Below are 23,989 nucleotides of genomic sequence, written 5' to 3' on the forward strand. Positions count from 1 at the left end.
TTCATATTAAGTCAGGATACAGTTGATAAAACTTTACAAGACTTATTTTTATTAAACTTTAACTTGCAGTCAAGTTTAGTTTAGTGAATATTATATAATATTACAAATAGCTTGTAATTATTTGAATTATTTATCTACAAGATATAGGTTACCAACCACCAGGTACTTTGTGTTAGGAATGTCATAATGTGTGAAATATCAAATAGGCATTTGTCAAATATTACAACGAAAGATATCAAAGCATGCAATTTCTATAATAATTATTAATGTTCTTCATACTTTTTAATTTTATTATGGTAAAGAATAGATTAAGGGGACATAGTCATTTATTTTGTTACAAGCTTAGTTTTTTAGCTTAGTTTTTTCAATAGTAATTTGGCATCTTTACAAATAAAATTTTACAATTATTTTATTATATATATTAATTTTACTAGGTGGTAGGATATTTGTACAAGCCCAGTGTAGCCCAATACCCAGACGAGCATGTACTACCCACTTATCACATAATAATACAATATTTGAAACAGTAATACTTAAAATTGTTGTGTTCTCGTCTGAAGGACGAGTGAGCTATTGTGACTACAGACACGAAGGATATAACACCTTAGTTCCTATTGTTGGTGGTGCATTGGTAATGCAAGGCAAGAAACTTTAACCATTCCTTAAATGGTAAAAATTTCTTAAAGCACAGATGTCACAACCACACTGGTCTTGACTACTTATCATCAGGTGGCTTATTTGCATGTCCACCTGCCTTTTTTAAAAACAAATATGAATACATGTTACAATACCGTACAAAAAAGTATTCATACCCATGAGCAATCCTTTCTAACTTAAATGTTTTTGTCGATCATTGTACATGTTCCATTGGCTTCGACTCTGCTTCATAGCATGCGTGTGAGTTGTGCCTGTTGTTTTAGTATCTTTATTTTATTTGTAATTTAAGATGTTATATGTTGTTCAATAATTTTGAAGTTTTTGTTATTTTAAATACACAGAATTTAAATTATTTGATGTTATAATTTTTTTGTGTGTACTACTTTTCTAAGTTTGAATACTTGTCATTTCAAATTTTCTTTAACTATAGCTTTTATAAAATCTCCAAATGTTTTACAAGATTAATCAATACTCATAGAATAGTTTGTCCTGACTCAATCAATCCACAGACAAAACTACTGACCCTAGAAAGTTGAAATTTGGAACATAGGTTTATCATATAAACACCTGCTTAGGAAGCATTTATGGAAATTAGAATTATTATTTTACCCAAGTTCTCAGGCAGGTAATTTAACATCTATCTAATCATCATTAAGAAATGTTTCTACCGAGAAGAACAAACAAGAAACTCAGTAATTACTCGTTAAAACCGCACCAAGTCACACCGGCGTCGTGTAAACCGCAAATTCCAGCATTGAATAGTGAATAGTCAAGTAAGGAAATTAACTGGGGCGACGTGCAATAATTAATTGTGTACATAATGCTAATGATATAAAAAGTTATTAAATCTTATCTACAAACAACAGCTAAAACAAAGCAATGAACGTAGAAAACGTAACACGTATATTTATATACCTTGTTTGAGCTTGGAGACAATTCAATTCTATAATCTTGGAAAACTTAATTTTTTTTAAATATGTTTGGATGAGTATAAAACATATTATAAGACGTAACAATACTCATGTGAATAGGTGCTTAAGTTTAATGATATTGACAGTCGTATAGTGAGGCGAAAGTATCGCGGCAGCACCGCAGTAGTCAGCTTCAGTGTCGTATGCGATTTTTACTCATACCGGGTACGGCCGCGGCGCCGATGCGGTTGCGACGCTCCGCGCCATGTGCACGAGTCTTATCTATACCTTTCGTGTTTATTTATATATCGGTTGTCACTGTTTATATCAAAATAATCAACAGTATTGTGGACATAGTTAATTATGATAATTTAATAAGATTACAAAAACGTCGATCTTAGGTTATTTTATAATCGCAAATACTTGCAGAACTAAAATAGGTTTTATGTATTAGTATTATTGTACTTAAATAGATAATATATATTTTTATTTTTTTTCGAATAGAATAAGCCAGTAAGTTTCAAATTAATGAAAAAAAAAAAACTTTTTAATCGATTAGAAAAATAATTATATACATATTTAAACTTGATTTAATTATTTAAAGTTTTCAAATAATGGAAAGAATCATCGGCTTACTTAGGGAAACAAAATTGCTGATGGTTCCTAGCGTGATTTTATTATGCGCGATAGTTGTTTATTTAATTACATTAAATCATTGTTTGTCAACTACAAAAATATTTAGTTTTAAAAATTAAAAGGTATCTCTGAAAATCATAAAACAGTATTACCAGACCAAAAAATAATTTATTCATTCTCAATAGCTATATAATTTACGTAAAAGCAATTATTAAATTTGGAATTCTTATAAAAATATGTATAATGTTGTATAACTCGACCTGTACGGCCATTGGAATACTGCGGGTCGTTTGAGAATAGATATTTGTTATAGTACCTATATGGTATAATAAAATAATATTACAACTTAATTAACCGTAAACGTGCTATTATTACTTATTACCTCTTCTCATTAACATTAAATTGTTTTGTTTTTCGAAGATAAGTCTTGATATGTTTTGTTGAGTAACTCTCTGATATACTTTAAATTATTTTTTTAAATTACGTTATTATATTGTTTATATTTAATTTAATTAATATATATATTATTGTATAAATAAAATTATAAGTTTTTATCTTTAGGTCGGATTATTTTTAGATATTTTACTGTAACGTTAATTAAAAAAAAAATAAAACCTACAATTGAAAGACATTTTTTGTAATAAAGTTAAGGTTCCTCTGTCAATAAAGAACCGTAATGTTATTGATGGTGTATCTACGTAAGTATGATTTATCAAATTAATTTATAGCAGACGTAGCCCATCATTTCTTTTATTAAAAGTATCTAATTATCCGATACGTATTAAAGCTATAGAACAGCCGTCGATTATTTATATGTTTACACAGATTTCTAAGCTGAAACAGTAAAAAAAATGTGGTTAAAAGTTGACCACTAAGTACCTACACGCATACTAGTAAAGTAGTATGACGTTTGCCGAGTGTCAAGCGTAGCTGTCACGCACACTAACCTAATGAAGTTGGTCGGTTTGTTTTAGTTATTTGTAGTGCGACACTCTAGATAATACATAAATAATCCAAGAGAATAGCTACGATCACTTGATAATAGTTATTTATCTGTACTTAAATATTTGTTTGTTTTTTTTTTTAATTATTCGGTCGTTTGTTTTTGTTTCGTATTATATCATACATAGAATTACATTACACGGAATTACATTATCAATAGACTCGATACAGAGAAGTTTTCTACGTGTAAGGTAAAAAAATGCATAAGGGAAATACGGGTCGTAATAATGTTAATTTATTCAAACAATAACATAATACATTCATATAGAATAGTACAGGCGCAGTGGTATGGATATCATTTCTGCTACGGAGCCGGGTTATATCATCCTGATTCACGGCTGATCCCACCTGTCGTCTTAAGGAGATATCGTGCTTATTAGTACTGCTAGTTTGTTTGTTGCGTTGGTGAATATTCATGCGCCAACTCGTTTAATATCATTTAAGTTAAGAAAAAAGTATTGGCGTTCAACCAGATTTGTAGCCGCTTTCTTTTGCTAATATTCGATATACGTGTTTACTTTTTATACACATTACAAGCAAAACTGATTACCGAAGTCAGACACTGTCTGATACGATACGCGCTGCATGCGTCTGGTATATATTTTTTTACATTAGTTCAGTTAGGGAAAAAAGCAACTTATTTATTAATATGAATGCTGTTATGGTTAGCAAAAGCAATTTTATTCACTAATAACTTTAATGATGATATTTGTTTTCGTCACATCTGTTGGACTCTTCTAAAGTTAAAAAAAAAGCAGACCGCTTCTCATACAAATTATTCTTACGATATCAATTAGATAATTGACGATGCCTTGCCTAATGGCTTTGTTATAATGTTCCATAATAACCGTCGATGGTTGTTTGTTGACTTCCTCGTTCTAGTCGCCATTTTATGAGAAATCACACTCCTAGATTCTGGTACCAGATTCGAACGCAGAGTCGACCCATTTGTTAAATGCTTAGACTTTAGAAGTTATTTTTCGGGTTTGCGTGCCATTTAATTACGATTTATTATATGTTTGGTCACGAACTTATGCACAATATTTATTATCTTTTACGTTGATAATCCTAGTTGTGGTTGAGTACGGCCGGCCAAGACGAAAACGCGTAGTTATTATTATTATCAGTTCCTAATGCTGTTATTTGATTTGATTTTTTTGATTTCTTTGCACACTTTCAGGCGGCAGTGATTATGTGTAGTTTCAGAAAAGCAATCAGATACTAAAATGCATATTATTTTACGTCTTGAATTAAACTTATGTAATGTAATGTCCATTACATTTTCTAAAATATTTAGGCATACTTTAAATAATTATCTAAATCTGTGACTCTAATCAAATTAAACGTCATTTTCTTTTTTAAACGGTATACCAGTTTACTCATAAATATTTTCCAGGCACGACTGTTTAGCAAATTTCGTATTGCGGTACAAATTTTGGTCAACGAGTACACTGTAAAAATAAATAATCTCGATAGCGTTCTTAACAGTTACCTAAAGTAGTCAGCTGACGTCATACCGTGCTCCATACCAAAATGTCCTATCCTAATATTGTTATTAATTTATTTCTTAATAATATAAATTTAAGGCGTAGACAGCATTTTGTTTACAAAAAGGTAATATATATTTAAACTATTTCGCAATGAATAAATCGGTGTACGAATTTATTTAACAATGCGAAAGTATGTTATCACCCCTTGACCGTTGTATTATTTGGCACGGGTAGCTTGAAACCAGCAGACAGTCATAGACATTTTGTACATATACTTTTTCACTGGCATACGGCAGACGTACATATTACGTCACTACATATTTGCTACTGTAGACAATTTTAAAACCGTTCGTGGTTGGGTTATTTTATTGTGTTCACTTTTTCTTTTCAGGTTACATTGAACTCTTAATAACGAGTTTGAGCAATGATTGAAATTAATACGTGGTACTTAAAACATATAAAAGAAAGCCTAGCAATTGACAAATAACTAATAAACGGTTTGAGAGAATTTGTTTTATTTTGAAGCGAACTTTGTATGATACACATGACACATCAAGTGTTACATGTTACGATTTTAATCTTGTTACGTATAATTGTACAAAGTTGTGTCATTGATTGTATCAAAACTGTTTTTTGTTAAATATATTACTCGTGAAATCAATTCATAATTATATACTTGATCATAACCCGCCTTTCGATCGCCACAGAATGTATTCTGCTTGCAAATTAAATGAGAAAAAAACTTTCAAGATCTAAAAAAAAATATTTCCCATACTGTTACAGGCATAGTGATAGTACTTAAGGTCGCATGCTTCATTGTAAATTGTAAAATAAGAAACATTTACACATACGTTATGTATTAACATGTAGTATTTCTTATCGTATCAATGTCTGCGGGCGGAAGTGACCACTTACCATCAGGTGGCTCATTTGCTTGCCTTCCATATGCAAACGAAATGTAAACATCACGGTTACATAGCATTGAGCAAAATATTCTCTAATTCGCCAATACTACAACCTAAAAATCTTATCGTTTATAATATTAGTAGATGATACACGTATACGGGTCCATTCGCCTTCAAATCGAATGAGAACTTAAAAATTATGTCGACTTCCATTTCCCGTTAAGGCGAGATCCTTCATTGAAACGTACAATTGTCCAGCATATAAGACCTTTGGTATAGCTCAATTTGAACGCATATTACTAATATTTCTTTTTCGTTTCTCATTTATGTAACGAGCGTTAAGAATAACAAAAACAAGAGTTGAGGAAGCTAGTAAAAATGATTCCAAAATACTTGGTTTAATAAACATTGAGCACAATGATATATTTTTCCACGATTTATTCTTATTTTAGATCGATAAATAAAATAATTCGAAAGTGGTCTAAGTCCGAAAATCTACTAATTTTTATAAAAGTATGCCACTTTTTTTCTATCGCTCAAAGCTTCTACAATATCGTTTCGCCGCGAACGCGATCTCGATTTTCCAAGACCATTTCGCCTTGAGAAAATTTTAATTTAAGAAGAGTGTAGTGTACGGTCATTACTTTTCCTCGTATTAATTGCTCTTTTTTAAAGTTCGTAACGATGACGTATTAAATTAAATTAAATTACACTTTATTTAAGTAGGTATTTACAAGCATTTTTAGTTTTTTAATGTTGATACTATGGCTCGGTTTTAATATTTAGCAAAAAGAAGAATCGGCAAGGAACTTATTAGTTACTCTTTACTACCTTAAATCCATATAGCCTACTATTGTTCCAGCTTATTGTTTATTTTGTGAATATACTGTTGTTATTTCTTATAACAATAAATAAACTCATATTTCTTATCCTCATCTTTATAAATATTAATCTTCTGTACGTGTGTATGTATCTGAACTCCTAAACGGTTGGACCGATTTTGATGTATTTTTTTGTGTGGATAGTGGAAAGTGAGCAAAGGTGGCGCTGCGCACCTAAACGCAACGAAACGCTCGAGACGCAAATAAACTCATATTTCACCGGGACAAAGTCGGGTCGAGTAGCTAGTCTTCTATTTAATTATAATATCTGTTATATTATAACCTTCTATTGATCTAAATGTCTACCAAAACAATTTGTGTTATATAATATATACTGTATGTTGTCATGTCCAAATATTTTTCTTGCCATAAATATTGCAATTACAGGGGCAGCTACTACAGTTGACCCGTGACACGACAGCCCGCGCTCGTAATCTATTCTGTCTCGACATAAAACTGGACACGTACTCATAGTTTAGTTTAGTTCATTCCGCATTTCTCGTGGTGTGTGACGATAATTCTGTTCGAAATGACAATATTTTGCGGAGTGCTCTCATTAGGTAATAATTCCTGCACGTTAATAATTTACTCGATTTTATTTTATAAATACTTCAACCGTTTACTGCCATGTCACTAAATTGATTTGATTCGCTGTAAAAACTATTTCACCTAGTTTAAGGAAATCAATTTGTAACGTAATTATATTATTCGTTTATTTGGTGAATGTTATAAGTACTTCTTTCCCAAAATTCGAATACCTCATTCTTGGTAGTAGGGCTTTGTGCAAGCCCGTCTGGGAAGTACTAACCACTCATCGGTAATTCTACCGCCAAACAGCAGTACTCAGTATTGTTGTGTTCGGGTTTAAAGGGCGAGGGACATTGCATCTTAGTTCCCAAGGTTGGTGGCGCATTGGCGATGTGAGTAATGGTTAATATTCCTTACAGCGCCATTGTCTACGGCCCGTGGTGACCACTTACCCTAAGGGGGCTCATTTGCTCGTCCGCCTACGATACAATAAAATAATAAATCGAAAAGCATCAATAATGGTGACTTATTTTTCACACGCTTCATTCGCTTGACTTTATTTAAATATATTTGCACATATTGAGCTTGAGTATTATTGAGCGGGCTTGAGCGTATCACGTTGTAATATTAGCAACTGATTGAATGGAAGTAGAGCTTTATAGTGTAATATATTGTACATATTGGTTATATAGTGTTTGTTATGTGTACCAGTCTCCATTAGGTTTTGAAACATGACCGTATGTTCATTTGTTTGTTTTGCAGAGGGTGCTCTGCCTGTAGAGCAAGTGGTCGGCGAACAGCCACCCAACCTGAATATTAGTGATGTCAGTGAGTATCAAATCACGTCCTCATAAATATTATTCGGTGGAATTGTTTTATACTGTATTACTTTTATTTCATTAATTTTCCGGCACTAATTAATGTATCAGCTCATTGTTTCCGTTATACTAATATATATGACTAATGTACATGCAAATATGCAAAGTGTATTTTGCACTTAAATATCCTTTTTAATTCGTGAAATGTTTGTCCGGGGGAACTCACTCTTGGTATTTATATAAACCGTTGTAATTTGTTAGCGTTTTAAAAATCTATTTACTTTTTCACTTGATCTATACTAATATTCTAAATGCTCAAGTAACTCTTTGTGTCTGTCAGTTACCGAATTTTATGAAATTGGGTAAGAAGCAAGCTTGAAGTTCAATGATGGACAGGCTGCTTTTTTAAACCTGATGACAAACCCTAAAATAAATCGATATAAATAAGTAGGATTAGTCCTCGGTTACGATAAAGCTGAGGTTAATTTTTGTGAGTAGTCGAAGTTGGTACGAATAATTTCTGTTATGACTTAGTGGAATTGGCCCCCAGTAGCAGACAAACACACCATCATGCTTTAGAAATTACAGTTTTATACATGGATTGGATTTATAGAGTAACGTAAACAAACAAACATCTTTATACTATAAGTGCAATTTGCTGATAAAATAAATATTATTAAAGTATAAAAAAAATATAGTAATTAAATTAACGTAAAATAAATATGAGATTTAACTAATTCAATGGGACATATCGAACTTGAATAACTAAAAATTACATATTATAAATATTATATAATAACGTTGAGCTTATCGCTGATCGTCGGATCACGGGTCACGGGTCACAGAGACTTACAATATTAAATTTTAGAACAAGACGTGTTCCTTAAATTGTTTAAATTATGACTGTGTAGGCCTGTCGTTGCTAATTAGGGAATTCCTTTTGAATCATCTACAGGAAATAGGAATATGGTCTGTATCGGTTTATTTTAAGCAAGTATTGTTAAACTCTGAACTCTTAACGGTTGCTAATGCTAAGTGTATAAAACAAAGCGATAATATATTGTTCAGGAAATAAAGTTTGAAAAGGATGTAAAAAATAAAATAAATATACTAATCTTGTGTTTTAGGTTTTTCGATGCGATCCGAGTTTATTCTTTCGTATGTATATGTGACGTCTGAAAAAAGAAATTCTGACTTGTCTGTAACTTAACCTAACCGAGATAATAGAAGTGAGCACATGTCATTATGTATACTCCAACCATAACAGGAAAAAAGCGAAATAAACAACATTTGACAGTAAATTAACGCGATATCATTTTTCGAGAGCTTGATCAATCTATGATATTCACTATGGATTTGCGAAAAAATTGCGTTTTGAACGTCGACGAAGCTTTGGAAGTAAAATTAAAGTGAAAATAAGTATTTAAGTGCAATAGTGTCGTGGTTTAAATAAAATATATATTAATAATAAACTCTAAGTAGTGCACAATATCGCTGTGGTATTAGCAGATCGAATGAATTACGTAAATCTAAGATTTTATTTTTATACTTCCATTGGAATGGGCTATAACAGGAAAATATTTTATAAACGGACGTTTGAATTTTGGCCCATCAAAATCTCCAGCCTAAATCAAGTCGGTAATAATAGTATGCTGTGTATATTACGAATAATGGTTATGACTTTTAATTAAAACCTATCTGATAACACTAAATGTTGACAATGTAATGTAGAGTACTATTAAAGATTTAGGCCCGGTTACTATTCGTTTTGTGCTCACGAACGTTTCGAAGTGTCTACGAGGTTTTACACAAAAACTTTTTTGCGTTGCATGTATGCGTAGACAAAACCTTTAGTAAGGAATTAAGTGATCGATTTTGATTCAAATCAAATCAAAATATACTTTATTCAAGTAGGCTTTTACAAGCACTTTTGAATCGTCATTTAACAAACTATTTAAAGTAAAGCTACCACCGGTTCGGAGTGTAGATTCTACCGAGAAGAACAGGCGAGAAACTCAGTAGTTACTCTTTTTCAACATATAAAAATATAGTCATGTTAGTTAAATACAATTGTATATGTATGTTATGTCTCCTGTCTGGAAGTCAACAAGCATTAACTCCACGCTTTTTTTTATCGTAACTTAAAATAATCGGTTACAGATGTACAATAACGATTCGTTAAATATAGGAACCGAACATAAATATCGATTGCGATTCCTGCAAAATATGCAACGATTATAAGAAAGAAATTATTTTCTTGTCCTGGCGGATACGACGCTTTAGTTCAATAGGAGTTTGGTACAAACACGTCTCAAGATTTCTTTCAATATATCGTAGTTTCCCTATTCCTTTATACTATAGGTGTTGAATTACAACACTCGTAAAGCTTAACGCTTAACCCGGAATTGAACTCTTAACCTTGAATAAAAACACATTTTGAGCATTGGCTCCAAGATCCCCATTGGGGAATCTTGGACTTCCTTATATAATGTTGTTTATTTTAATTGTTATAATAATCATTATGCTTAATTAAAACATGGTTGTAATCGAATAATGTTTTTTTTTTTAAATTATAGTTAGTACTTATTTTATACGAGCTATGTCCGCGGTTTTGCCCACTAACAATTCAGTTTGTGACTATAACGAGTCCTATATAAATTTAGCCTTTGTTACTTCTGATCCAGAAGTTTTTTAGACTAGTAATATCATAATATACTTTTACACAAAAAATGTTTTATTTAACATAATTATAATATTAGTATATATATATATCCATATATTGACGAAATTACATGCAATTTTCAATATTTCGACCATCGTATAATCTACCACCAAACAGCAGTACTTAGTATTGATATGTTTTGAAGGATTATTGAGCTTTGTAGCTAAACTAGCTCAATCACTCTTTAAACTATGTCCTATTCAAACTATAATGTTGCACAAGGGACATCATATTTTGGTTACCAGGATTGGTGGCGCATTTGCGATGGCAATGAACACTCGAACGACTTGAAACGTCTCACGTTTAATCAGAGGAGTTGATACGATCGGTTAAGTGTATTAAATGTTGCGTTACGATAGCTTATCACGAACCTTGTCCTTGTGATTTCACGATTTCGGACGGAAATTGAAATAGAGTTCGTTACGAGTACAATTACATATGCCGCTATGTGTTTCAGTTCCTGTGACAATTCTCACTTTATCTATGATTTCCTTTTTGATTAAATAAGTATGTACTTCAAGTGTTATTAACAAAGGTATGCAAAAATAATCTTTGATTAAACTAAAAAGTTTTTATTGTGACACATAAATGTGTGTATACATTAGCAAAGTGACATGCACATTTATAATTGTCTGCTTGTCATATGTTATGTGGCTCTATTTCGAAGATTTTCCACTTTTTCCATTACTAATAATTTCACAGAAAAACTCATTTGAATTACCAGTCATATTTCTAAATTTTTAAGCGTTGTTATTTCGTTGTTCAAAGTTTACACGTCGGAGAATTATTAAATTACAAATATTTTATTCAATTTTAAATTGGTTTTTTCGAAAAAGGCGAGGCACGTCATAAATAATATTTTTTTTAATAAAAAAACATATTAAATATTCCATACAGTTTACGTAATATTGTTTTTTGGTATTCGCACCAATAGTTTGAGCAATGTTACGAGATATTTATAGAAAAATACGTGCGGCGTGTTGTACGGTGTATGAGCACCATACGGGCGAATAGATAGTTGGCGAATGTTTATTTGAGCTCGGGATATAATACTGATTTTACCTGCACGTAAACTGTAACTGTCGGGTATCTATAAAACCGCAGAATAATGTCCTCACAACTTGCCTTGTAAGACCTATTTCAGTATTTGTATTCTAGATAAATAAAATTAAGGTACTAAGAGAACTTGATAGAGTTGGCCACTTGAGTATGGGCGAGTACTGATCATCAGGTGAATCATGTGTTGATCTGTCTTCTTTAAATTAGTAATAATGAAACTCACAGAGGAAAAGGTTTCTTCCTCAAACGTTGACGAAGCATCTGTCCAGCAATAGGATCATCACAGGCTGTTATTATAAACACACGAGTCCTTCCCATAGGTCATTACTTTGAAGATATCGACATCGTTTGAAGTATTAATTTCAGATCTCAGTATTCTGTTTCATAGTACAAAAGGACATGCGTTAGATACGCAGACATAGTTCACTGACCCCAACCGTCGAACCAATCGACTCATCTAATTTATGCCTCTTCAAAAGCCAGTTATACGTATTGTCGACGTATTATAGTGACCGTTATTTATTATACGATAGATACATATGTTCATTATGTAATATTTACGTACCCATTATGTAATCGTACACAATATGGGAAATACATAAAGCGTTAGTTTAAACCGTGCATGGAATTATGAATAAGAAATACTCTTGTATTTATGATGCGATTAAAACACGTTTTCCCTTGATTGGGTAATACCTAAGGTATACCCAGGATATTAATATCCGACCCATATAAAGAACTGTTATCAATGAAATGTGATAATACCGCCGTGGACGCCACGTCTTAAACATTACCGGAATTATTTATAAAAAGTTAAGCAATAGGGTTGTGTAGTTTGTGTTCTGTAAACAGCGCCTTGTGTAAGTTATCAAAATGTTAAAATTTTAGTATATATCTATAACTTATTTAATATATTGTACTGTCTAAATGAATATATGTATTTATCTTTTATATTTCAGTGAGTATATATATATTATATGTAATGTTTATTATTATTAAATGTAATATATAGCATGTCACTTTATTTGTTTATGTATGTTTGCAATATTATATATATTTCTTTCTACCCTTAGGATGTCTGTTTAGAAACAGAATATCTTAATAAATATTTTTGTAACATTATTTTTTGTAATTTGGTGTACAATAAATGATTATTATTATCAACACTTCTTCTTTTAAAAAGTCTTGAATGTACTTAAATGTTATCATTATTTTTGGTCATTCTTAAATCCATTAAAAGTGAAATAAAAATAACAGCCTGGAATATCGATAAAATAAATAAATCAACAGAAGAAATTAATCAAATATAAATTAAGCACATGTTAATCCAATGGTATTTGCCCGGGTTTGAACTCGCAACCTTCGTTAACATTTACGCTATTAAGCTGTTGTTATGAAATAATTTTGGATGATACAGACAGAAGTAGACTGTTTTTACAGTTCAAACTCGTTGCGTTGGAACGCCAACTTTCACTAAATATTGGTTTTTCCATCTCGGCGTAAGCTGTATTGAACTGCTATAAGATTTCATATCCTGTTCTTGCTTCATCGAAACCTATATCTTTTCGAATTTGCATATTTTAATTATAAATTATTATACTTTCTCACCTTGGTTATTTTTAAATATAATCAACGATGAAACAAAAAAATACATATCAGTATGAAAAAAAATGTAAAAATTTTATATCTATAAATATATATTTTTTTTAAACTATGTAACCTAGTACTTTGCGTAAAAGGTTAATATAATTAATTTAGTTTCTATTATAAAACGAAGTAGATAAATATTGACAACCCTTTTTGAAATAGGTTTTGTTTTACTTATTTTTTTCTTGAGTAATGGATTAATTGCGTAAAGAAATGCGCATCGTCGATCGTTTAAAGTCTCTTTGCAAGCCCCCTCGGTGTTGCGGAAGTACATAGGCGGTGGTAGTCACTTTCTATCAAGGCCTCTTGCTTGTTAACAACATGTAAATTAAAAAAGTAATAATTTAAGAAAAAAAATAGATAAGTTGGTTTAAAATGAGACACAAATATTTTGGAAAAAAAAAAATCATTTTAATGTAGGTACTTATTAACGTGCTTTATCTTGGAACATTGAGGTTCCCCAGAAGGTCAATTAGTAATCATTTTTGGTGGAAGGAAGATCGTCAGGCTCTACTTGCACCCGGGGCTCATTGTGCTTATGACGGGGCAACGTAACACTTTTATATACTTATTTATTTGGAGCTATTGGGACTGGGCTCCAAAATCTGCTCGGCTCATTATGATTCAGTTGTTAATCAACTTTTAAAAAAATATGTGTTAATTAATTTTTTTTCTTATTGCTCGTTATTATACCTACTCAATATAAACTTCTGATTAATTTTTGTATTACACGAACTTTGTATGATAATATTGAAGTTTATTTCATAATTACCATATTGGTTGACGTTTATGTTTTCTACTAGTTTTTAGGGTCACCGTGTTGGATATAGTTGGTCTAATGGCTAGTTAATAAGACCGATCCCATCCCGAATCCCAATATCCTGGGTTCAATGCCCAAGTCGGAAGTCTTTTAAGGAATTGTTCACTTGATATTAAGTGATCACCATCGCCTTAGATATTAGGAACTAATATGCGTTATCCCTAGTGCCAGTAATTACACTGGCTCATTCACTCTTGGAACCGAATCACATAATTACTTATATCACTGTTTGTCGGTAGAATGCTAAGTAAAGCCATCAGTCCTACAGTCCTTAAATGTTTCTGGTTTTATCGGATACGCCTTCCCCTCGGATGACGAATTGGGTGAGTGAAGAGGAATAGAGAGTGCACTTGTGTTTCTGCACTATAATATCCTGCGCAGTTGGCTAGTTTCGCTCGAGAGCGGCCGCCGTGGCCGTACTCGGTCGGAAGGATATTACCATCAATATTTCTCTAAAATTAAAAGCTTGCTGCTAGAGATCAGCATTCTACCGTTATGAAATAACTATGTGTAAACATATACAACAAAAGCACTACTTTCTATAATAAATGATTTACATCATGATAATGAAATGTATTTGCGTGCAGTCGACGCGATATCGAGGGCGGACCCGCTCTTCGGCGCGGGCGTAGAGATGCCGCGACCGCCGGCGCCCCACGCAGGGCAGCCCTTTGTCCGGATCGTCGAGCAGCCAGCCAGCAAGGCCTTGAGGTATTTACTCATTCATTTTTATTCATTCAGTGTCAAGTACAATTTTATAAGGAAGTTCATTTGAATCGTCTAGCCTTTTTTAATTGTTTTTTAATCGTTTCGTAAAGAAACACGTTTTTTTTAAGAATATATCTTATAAGCAATTTTATTAATTTGATAGTGGAATGGTGTTCATTCTATCTAATTAAATTTTGAAGTTTGTTCCACTTAAAGGAATGATATGCAGTCTATTCCAATCATAGGAGGAGTAAAGATACATTGACATAGAATTGACGCAATATCATTGGTTTCTCAACCAATCCCAACCAATCTTGAATAATCTCAGAAAAAAAAATATCAACATATTTTTTTGTTTCTTTATTCAAGTTGGCTCATAAAAGCACTTTTGAATCGTCATGTTACAGTGTTGAATTGAAAGTAAAGGTACTAACGTTTCGGTAAGTAGATTCTGTCGAAGAATCGGCAAGAAACTCAGTATGTGATTACTCTTTTCCACCATCCTAATTTCAGAGTGTGTCATTAAAGTACTATTAAATTTATATATATCCTTCCTAAATCAAAAAATACTAAGTCCACACGTTTTTTATCTTAAATACAATCTTGTTAATTACATTCATAAATACACCTTATTTATGAATGTCTTTATGACATGCCTTAAATTTTTTAATGGGCCAAATTAAAGAAGTTAATTGGAACTGTGTTGCATTATAAATAAAAATATAATAATCAAGAACTGTTTGTGCACGATATAACAGGTCTATTAGGAAATCGCAGGGAATATCTAAATCTAAGATTTGATTATCATTCATTCCTCCGATTGGTATAGAATTACGTAATTCAATAATATATTTATATATATTAAATCTTAATAAAATAATCATAACAAACTCTCTATTTTGTTCTTAAAAAACATCGTTACAGCTTCCGTATCATATCGGATCTAAACTGGTTGACCTAATCGAAAAGTATTGTATGATGGTTCGTCAACTATTAAATAGGTATACCGTTATGTATCTTACATTTAATTTAATCACATCATTATAATGATAGTTTTATCTGAAAATTCTGGCGAATCATATTGTGTGTCTGTCAGCGGACCGCAATGACGCAGGCGACGTGCTAGGGTTAGACCGATTTAGGCACGCGTCAGACGCTACGTCACTGCTGGCGTTCATTCACTCCACGCGTGGACAAGTGTTCATTTTTTATTGATTTAAAAAACATTCAAAAGACATGTTATGATATCATATATATTAAACTGTGCTGTAATCCTATTATGGTATTAATTTTTTATCAATTTATTTTTTAAATCAAATTTAAAAATTGTCTAAACATGTCTATCATTGGTTGAATATGGGTATATCTCATTCAAGAGCCATGACGGCACACAGATATAATTTTGAAAATTTAATACGTATATTGAATAATTAATATTAATTTCTTCATTTTCAATTCAATCGGCAATCATTATTGTCTAACATTTCTCCTTAGTACTTAATCGAATTCAAAGTCACAATCAAAAATCTTAAATTAAAAATTCAATATAGAACTGTTTCACTTACTTATTGATAGTCAAAAATCTACCACCGGTTCGGAAATTAACACCTCGGACTGAGAAGAATCAGCGAAATAAACTCAGCGGATTTTTTTTTAAATGTCAAAGAAACAAATGTCGACTTTAGTCTTGGACACACACTTGCACTTTTTAATATACGTGCGGACGGTTCCTCTCATGCAGAATCGCCACAACAGATGATATTTTGACCAAAACTAACATATATATCGTCCGTGAATTTTATAAGATAAAATCATTTTCTTCTAATCTTAAGTGATCTTAATAATCTTAATATAAAATGTATTCATTTTTTGATGATAATTTATCTACATCATTTTTTTTGACCTTCTATATTGTCTCTGTCATAATATTTAGGATCTTCCCGACCCAAATCTTAAGATTTCCCTGCCGATCTCAGATAAATAAGTTATATTTATACGATTACTTATATTGACAGTATTAGAAACGAATTAATGTAGGTACTTCAGCTATGTGACCTTCACGACGAATGTCTAGTTAAAATCACGGGGACTTCCCTTGAATCTTGACTCCGAACCTATATAAATATTGATGGTAAGTATAACAGCAAATAGCCACTACCTAAGACTCTTGAACAAAGATCGGCAGCACGAGTATGAAGCCGCGTTAATAGTACTTTTTAATAAAGGATTCTGCTGAATTGCTTATCGCAATTCAAAAATAAAATATATGTACTTTTCAACCTAGGACCTCACACGGACACATCCTCCAAATATCACACTTATAAATCTAATAGAATTTAAAATACGCGCTACAATGTCGGTCAAAAGTAGTTCCGATTTAATGCATATGTCAGAACAAAAGGATGTAAGAGACAAGCGATCGTTGCCATTTTAATTCTAACATCATAGACTTAATAATTTCTAATAGCAACACATGTGTAGGTACTGTAACTTCACTCAATGCACAAATGCACAATTATTCTCATTCATGAATCTATATATTTTTTGCTACAATGTAAACTAAATAGAGGAAAAACTTAGGAAATAAAATATATAAAAAATAAGCCAGCTGCATGTACTTAGAGTGGCATTATACCAAGTCACACGAGTAATTGACATTGTTTTCCTGTTATAGTATGTATAGACGACCGCCGATAATGAACCGCTTACTACGCAATTATGGACATTGTGTATACTGGAATAGAGTGCACGTTCGCGTGAATACATTTTGCTTAAAAAAAATACGGTAGTGTATTATTATACCGCAATGGGTATCAATTTTGTGTCTATTTTATTTGACCTAATGTGAACCACGGCGCGTTTAATTGAAAGGCACGTGTTATCAGCCCCTGAATAAAACTTATTGCTTTTTATTTGTACGTATATAGGATTTATGCGTTTTCTAAATTTGTACCTTGACACTTAACTTCTCCAAAAGCCTTCTATCTACCTGAGATGAACTGAGATGGCCAAGTGGTTAGAACGCAATGGAGCGTTGTTGAATCGTCAATATTTAAACGCTACCACCATTTCGGAAAGCAACCTCCAGCGAGAAGAAACTGCAAGAATGATTGCTCTTTTTAAATAAAGAGATTTACAATGCTGTTTTTCATAATAATTAGTGTCCTGTGATGGAACCCGATCCTCAATCTAGGCGTTTTTTTAAAAGTATGCTTGTAATGAATAATAAGATTTATTTATAAATTTACTCTCAATAAACTTTTTAAATTATTGTAATTGATTATATTTCCAGGTATCTTATTATATATGTACAGTTTTTTGCTCATCTTATTATAAGAGTGAATAAAAAAAAGCACTTGTGCATGGAGACTTGGAAAGTATGAAGAATAAATTAATATTTCCACAAATCAATGGACGCCCGCCGCTTAATAAATATTATATAAATATTTCTTTAGAGATAAATATATGGACTCAAATTGGTATCATATAATAACTACAAATCTGGATATATTAAATAATTTCCCTTATATTCCAATCGATATGATGTATATTATGTGTATAGAAATATATATATTATTATTTAATAATTTTAATATTATTGCTGACGTATGCAACATGTTTCTCAGGTTCCGATACGAATGTGAGGGCCGGTCAGCGGGTTCGATTCCTGGCGTGAACAGCACGCCGGAGAGGAAAACTTACCCCACGATAGAGATATGTGGACACAAAGGACCAGCTATCGTCGTCGTGTCCTGCGTCACGAGAGAGGAGCCCTACAAGTAAGTGTATTTGTTGTGTGTGTAAAAAAATAATTAAATGTTTTTTTTTTAAAACATACTGTCTTAAAGTTATCTAAATATAAAAATATGATAGTCTTGAATAATAAACTAAAATAACATTTAATTACGAGGTTACTTTATGAATGGAAGCTCGTTTTCGGTGAACATTAAACGTTGAAGTTTCGGAACGTAATAGTGAGTCACGGTCACCCCACGACTCGGCAACGTAACGCCCACGTAACGAATACATTACATCTCGTCAGTGACGCATTCATCCCTTACCGTTTGTGCTATTTTAGGGATACTTTTTAATATTCGTGTTATTAGAAGACGTCTGTTTGTCCAGAACATATCTTTTTTATGTCGAATAATGGAAAAAAATTATGGCAAAAATAATTTAATTTAATTTTATAATTTTCGATTTCCAACTAAATCTCTTCATATTTTGTGTTTGTTTTGAACTATATAAATATTATTATATTTGGAACGTAATATTTAATGCATAATATCTATCTATGAAGTATATGATAAAAAATCCGACAATTATATATTAATACTATATCATTATATAAACATATAAAAAGACACATAAATATTGTTATTGTACGACTATCGTTTCGTGAATTTTTTGCGTCGCCATTCAACATAATTAAAACAATATTAAATGTGATAAATTAACGTTTACTTCCTACGAGTTTTTTTATGTCAACGTTCAAATTTGCTGTTTGATAACACGTCACACGTATAAATAATATTCAATTGACAATAAAAATGAATTAAATAGTACCGATTGAAGAATTTACAAATATGTGTTGTGTAACCTAACACTTATCAAAATGCAGAAAGTTCAACAGCGGTTTATTTTATACGTCTCTCGTAACAACTTCTATTGGCAGAAAGTATCCAAAAGTAATGAGATAATATAACATTGGTTAACAAAAACATTAGATCCTATTTTTATCCCCAGACCGCACCCCCACAACCTGGTGGGTCGGGAGCGCTGCGAGAATGGAGTGTGCACCGTCAAGACGACCATCAACGAGGAGAACCCGCAGGTCTCCTTCAGCAACCTCGGCATACAGTGCGTCAAGCGGAAAGACATCGCAGACGCGCTCAAGACTAGAGAGAGGCTCCGAGTGGACCCCTTCAGAAGTGAGTACTGTGCTTAAAACGTACATCGAAGTTAAGCGAACAAACACCTATGTCCATAACAAAATTGTCACAGTAAATATAAATAAACAAGTTCAACCTTGAATTGATATGACATCATTGGTCGAGATCTACATAAACAGTTGTATTAATTAAGTCGCAATCGTAAATCGAAGGTTCCGTATATATTACTGCTTCTGACATTGAAATATACACTAATATTTAGTGTGTCCGAAGATCGAAGGAATGGCCGTGAGAATAAACTTGTAGGCAATGTTCCGAACATATTTAAACCTCCTGAATCCTAAAATCTTGCTCGACGAGACGAGGATCCATATGTTTTTGTTATTATAAGATTACCACCTAAGTACTTACACATAACCAGACTGTTGCACATCCTGTGATCCGTGGTGAAGGGAAGCCTCGGGAGAAAACCTGCATGGTCCGATGTTAATTCGCATTGAAGTAGCGTGGTGGTATAAGCTCCATAAATTCTCAAAAAAGAGGTCATAAATCAACAGTCGAATAACAGTTACTTTATACAAATTAGAACTGTTGTTGCCCTAATAATTGTAAATGAATAATTTGATATTTTGTTTATAGTCTTTGGGTTAAAAAATATGATACTATTCTTTGATTAGTGATTACAAAACGTATAGTATTCACTCACGAAAGCGCGCCCGCCGAGCTAAACCGTTATCGGCGAGCAACAGGTGAGTGACGCTCGTGACTACAAGACTTATTAGTGTGCGTAAGACGAATAAGAGTAATGGCAGCAAAACAATACAAACTCGATTATATTTGTTAACATTATTTTATTAAAAATTAATTCATTTAACGTGGAGGGGGAGTAGACAGCTTCTGTTTAAATTTATATCTTTGTTATGTTACCTCAATGGTCTAACGTATACCATTATAACGCCCACTTATTTTTGTACGCGCGATGAAACGCCGTTGCATTGATTGTATGTACACGATACTGTTTCTCGAAAATTGAAACTCATGCTCTATCTCGAATAGTTTTCAGGGACCACTTGAGTGCGAATTATTATAAAAAAAAAACACGATTATATACTTGGTTGTAGAGCTTTGTGCAAGCCCGTCTGGGTAGGTATCACCTACTCATCAGATATTCTACCGCCAAACAGCAGTACTCAGTATTGTTGTGTTCCGGTTTGAGGGGTGAGTGAGCCAGTGTAACTACAGGCACAAGGGACATCATAGTTCCTAACATAGGGATAACATCTTAGTTCCCAAGGTTGGCGGCGCATTAGTGATGTAAGGAATGGTCTTACAGCACCATTGTCTATGGGCGGTGGTGACCACTTACCATCAGGTGGTCCAGTTACTCGTCCGCTTATCGATTTCATAAAAAAAAGTATCACAACAACAAAGTCATGGTCGCACTACAATAAAAGCCATCAATCATAACATAACATGTGTTTTAATGCAGGAAGCATTGCGATCGCTAAATCCGATATATTGTTAATTTAAAACGGTAAACGCTATGGACGCCTGCCAACTAAAAGACTATTATGGAATTTTACTCAGAATATTTTCATTTTATCATTATTTACTAACAGGCTTGTGTGGAGTGGTGGAATACTCTCCGAATCTTTTCCTTAATGGGGACCTCTGCCGGCATTGGGATATAACTGGCTGTGACCGACTGTTATTCCTTATATGGTACGGTTAATGTATCAGCTTTCCATATAATACTTAGATGACCAAAGTAGTGAAGAAGAATATTTTGGTTATTTTAAACGAAGATTTAAACAATGGTGTTCAAATTATATTTTCTTTCATGTGGCGGTTGGGCCTTGTGCAAGTCCGTTTTGATAGGTACTATCGGTTCATATAATCGACCGCCAAACAGTAATACTTAGTATTATTGAGTTCCGATTTGAAGGGCGGGTGAGCCAGTTTACAGCCACATGGGATATCTTAGCTCCTAAGGTTGGTGGCGCATTGGAAATGTAAGGGATGGTTATATTTTTTACAGGGCCAGTGTCTATGGGCGGTGGTGACTATGTACCACCACCTGGCCTATTAGCCAGACGCCTAGATATATGAAATGAAAATAAATATAATTGCTCCAAACTTTAGCAGTAAACTAAAATATTTACAATCAAGAAAATCAATATGAAACTAGTAGCTAAAACGTTGACCACGCAAACACTTACATTGGCGTCAAATCCTATTGTTTGAGTTCGCCTCTATTTTCGACAAGGCCGTCCATGTGGCTGCTACATTGTGGCGACTCAGTCTTCTATATTGCTCCCTGAAATAAACAGTTACGGCTTTTTGATATAAAATAAAAATTGTAGTTAAATTGTTGCCATAAGAATAACTCGATGCTGGTAGTCTTTTGTTATCGAACCTTTAAACGATCGCTCGCCGTGACGTAATAATTGCAAATTATTTGGTGAACGTTTGAAGTCCTGTTGAAAAGTACAGGGAAAATTGTAAAACATAATTTAATATTTTCAAATTCTAAATTATTTATTCAATATAGAAACTTTACATTGCTTATGGATTGACAAAAATCTACTAGACGAGTCAGCGAAGGAAATTCAGTGATTGTGTTTGAAAATGTATGTTTAGTTGGAGATGATCCTGTCATTCCCAAGATTCCACACACACAAACGTTCTCTAATGTTATTAAACAAACAAACAAACGATCTTTAATGAGATTAAAGAACGTCTGTTCTTAATTGGAATTTTGAATTTTTGGAACGTTTTTTTTTTTGGAACCTTTTGTAAAGGCATGTACATTGTTCTACGAAAGAACACAACAATCATTCATATTTTTAAAAACATACATAATTTGACAGTCATCCAAAAAATAGTCTAGAATTTTCTTCGAGACGCCGTGAGAGTATATTTCAAGGTATTTCTTGACGGAAAATAGCTTTGATTTCTATCAACGCTAAATAAGTTACACGCGCTGTTTTTTATTTACGAACTATAACACCGTAACTATTTATACGAACAGACATGCATGTAGATTAGTATTAGATTTACGAGTGGAGTATTAAGTTTATTGCGTTGGGTGTTTGTGACGAGTTAGTACTCATCGTTTAGTATATAGATTTATGCTATTACACTGTTAAGAAATAAAGACAATAAATAGTTTATGATTTTTAGCTAAATCACTTATCGTATTCTACCGGGCATCAACATTTTAACTTTGCCTAGTAATACATTTAAATCATTGACGTATAATGCATATGACCCACCCAATATTAGATCAATATAGAAGGTATAAACCATGAAGTTCGTATTCGTTGTGTTGGTGGCGATTTTATTCCAAGCCAGTGGTACTTTAACATTTTGATGAAATTCTGTATATTAATGATTCAAAAGTGCTTGAAAGAGCCTACTTGAATGACGTATGTATGTAGGTATTTTTATAAAATACTCATATTGAAAACATGTCAGCCTGCAAATTCCCCTCTATTTTGCACAGGTCTCCTGTCTTAAATGAATGTGGTAGTGTGATACATGATTTTTGCACCAAAACGACGTTTTCACCGCTAGGTTAAAGCCGTACTATATACATAAAAAAGCCAGTGATTGAACTCCGGATCAGATCCACGTGATACCATAACAGTGAAAATCATTATACTCTATAAAATCATTACGGTGGTACTTCCTCCAATGAAATATTGTTATTCTTTTATAACATTAGCAGAGATGAAAGACAGATGGCGAATACGTGGAGCGAATACCTAATTAACACGAGCCTATAAATCTTAACCGTTAATACGCGATGTATAAGAGTTCAGTTAAATTATTACGAAACCGATCGTCGCTCGGGGCGTTGCTAGAGGCGCGAAAATAGCTCGCTCGAAATATCCGAATCCGTAACACGGTCATCTTGTGGGCTCTGCTATTTGTATAGGTTAGATCGCTGCGAAAAGTCCACGTATAGTCTACTAGTTTCCGCCCGCGGATTTGTTTAGTGTCTAGGTAGATGTTAGGTAGCGTTTGTCCTTTTTTGTGTCCCTGTCAACGTGTATGCGAAATTTCACGATGATCGCTGAGGTAGTTAATACACTGATCCGTTAACAAACCAACTCTTCAGCGATCGCAGTCTATATTTAAAAAAAACTAAATTTCTATATCTATGTGTTACTTGTCTGCGATCTCGAGTATTCCTAAGAAGTAGTATTTTAACATTTTATTTACGTAGGTACAATGTATTGAAAGGATACAACAAATATAAAAACCAATAAAGTTTTCAATTGAAAACATTACACCAAAAGAGCAAAAAT

The 23,989-nt window shown here is 32.7% G+C and overlaps 1 protein-coding gene across 9 annotated transcripts in view; it reads left to right on the forward strand.

The window, feature by feature from the left end:
- The window catches only part of LOC113393674 (embryonic polarity protein dorsal-like), a 50,298-nt gene that overhangs the window by 14,281 nt on the left and 12,028 nt on the right, over window positions 1-23,989 (forward strand). For 5 of the 9 annotated variants that reach the window (XM_026630674.2, XM_026630673.2, XM_026630681.2 and 2 more), the window contains 4 exons: window positions 7,773-7,838; window positions 14,664-14,787; window positions 18,411-18,563; window positions 19,531-19,715. In XM_026630674.2, the coding sequence (XP_026486459.2) occupies window positions 7,773-7,838; window positions 14,664-14,787; window positions 18,411-18,563; window positions 19,531-19,715 (528 nt within the window). The remainder of the gene's footprint in view (window positions 1-7,772; window positions 7,839-14,663; window positions 14,788-18,410; window positions 18,564-19,530; window positions 19,716-23,989) is intronic. The other 4 variants (XM_026630675.2, XM_026630676.2, XM_026630678.2 and 1 more) reach the window with 1 other exon arrangement.

Source organism: Vanessa tameamea, chromosome 10 (assembly GCF_037043105.1).
Source record: "Vanessa tameamea isolate UH-Manoa-2023 chromosome 10, ilVanTame1 primary haplotype, whole genome shotgun sequence".
NCBI classification, from domain to species: domain Eukaryota; kingdom Metazoa; phylum Arthropoda; class Insecta; order Lepidoptera; family Nymphalidae; genus Vanessa; species Vanessa tameamea.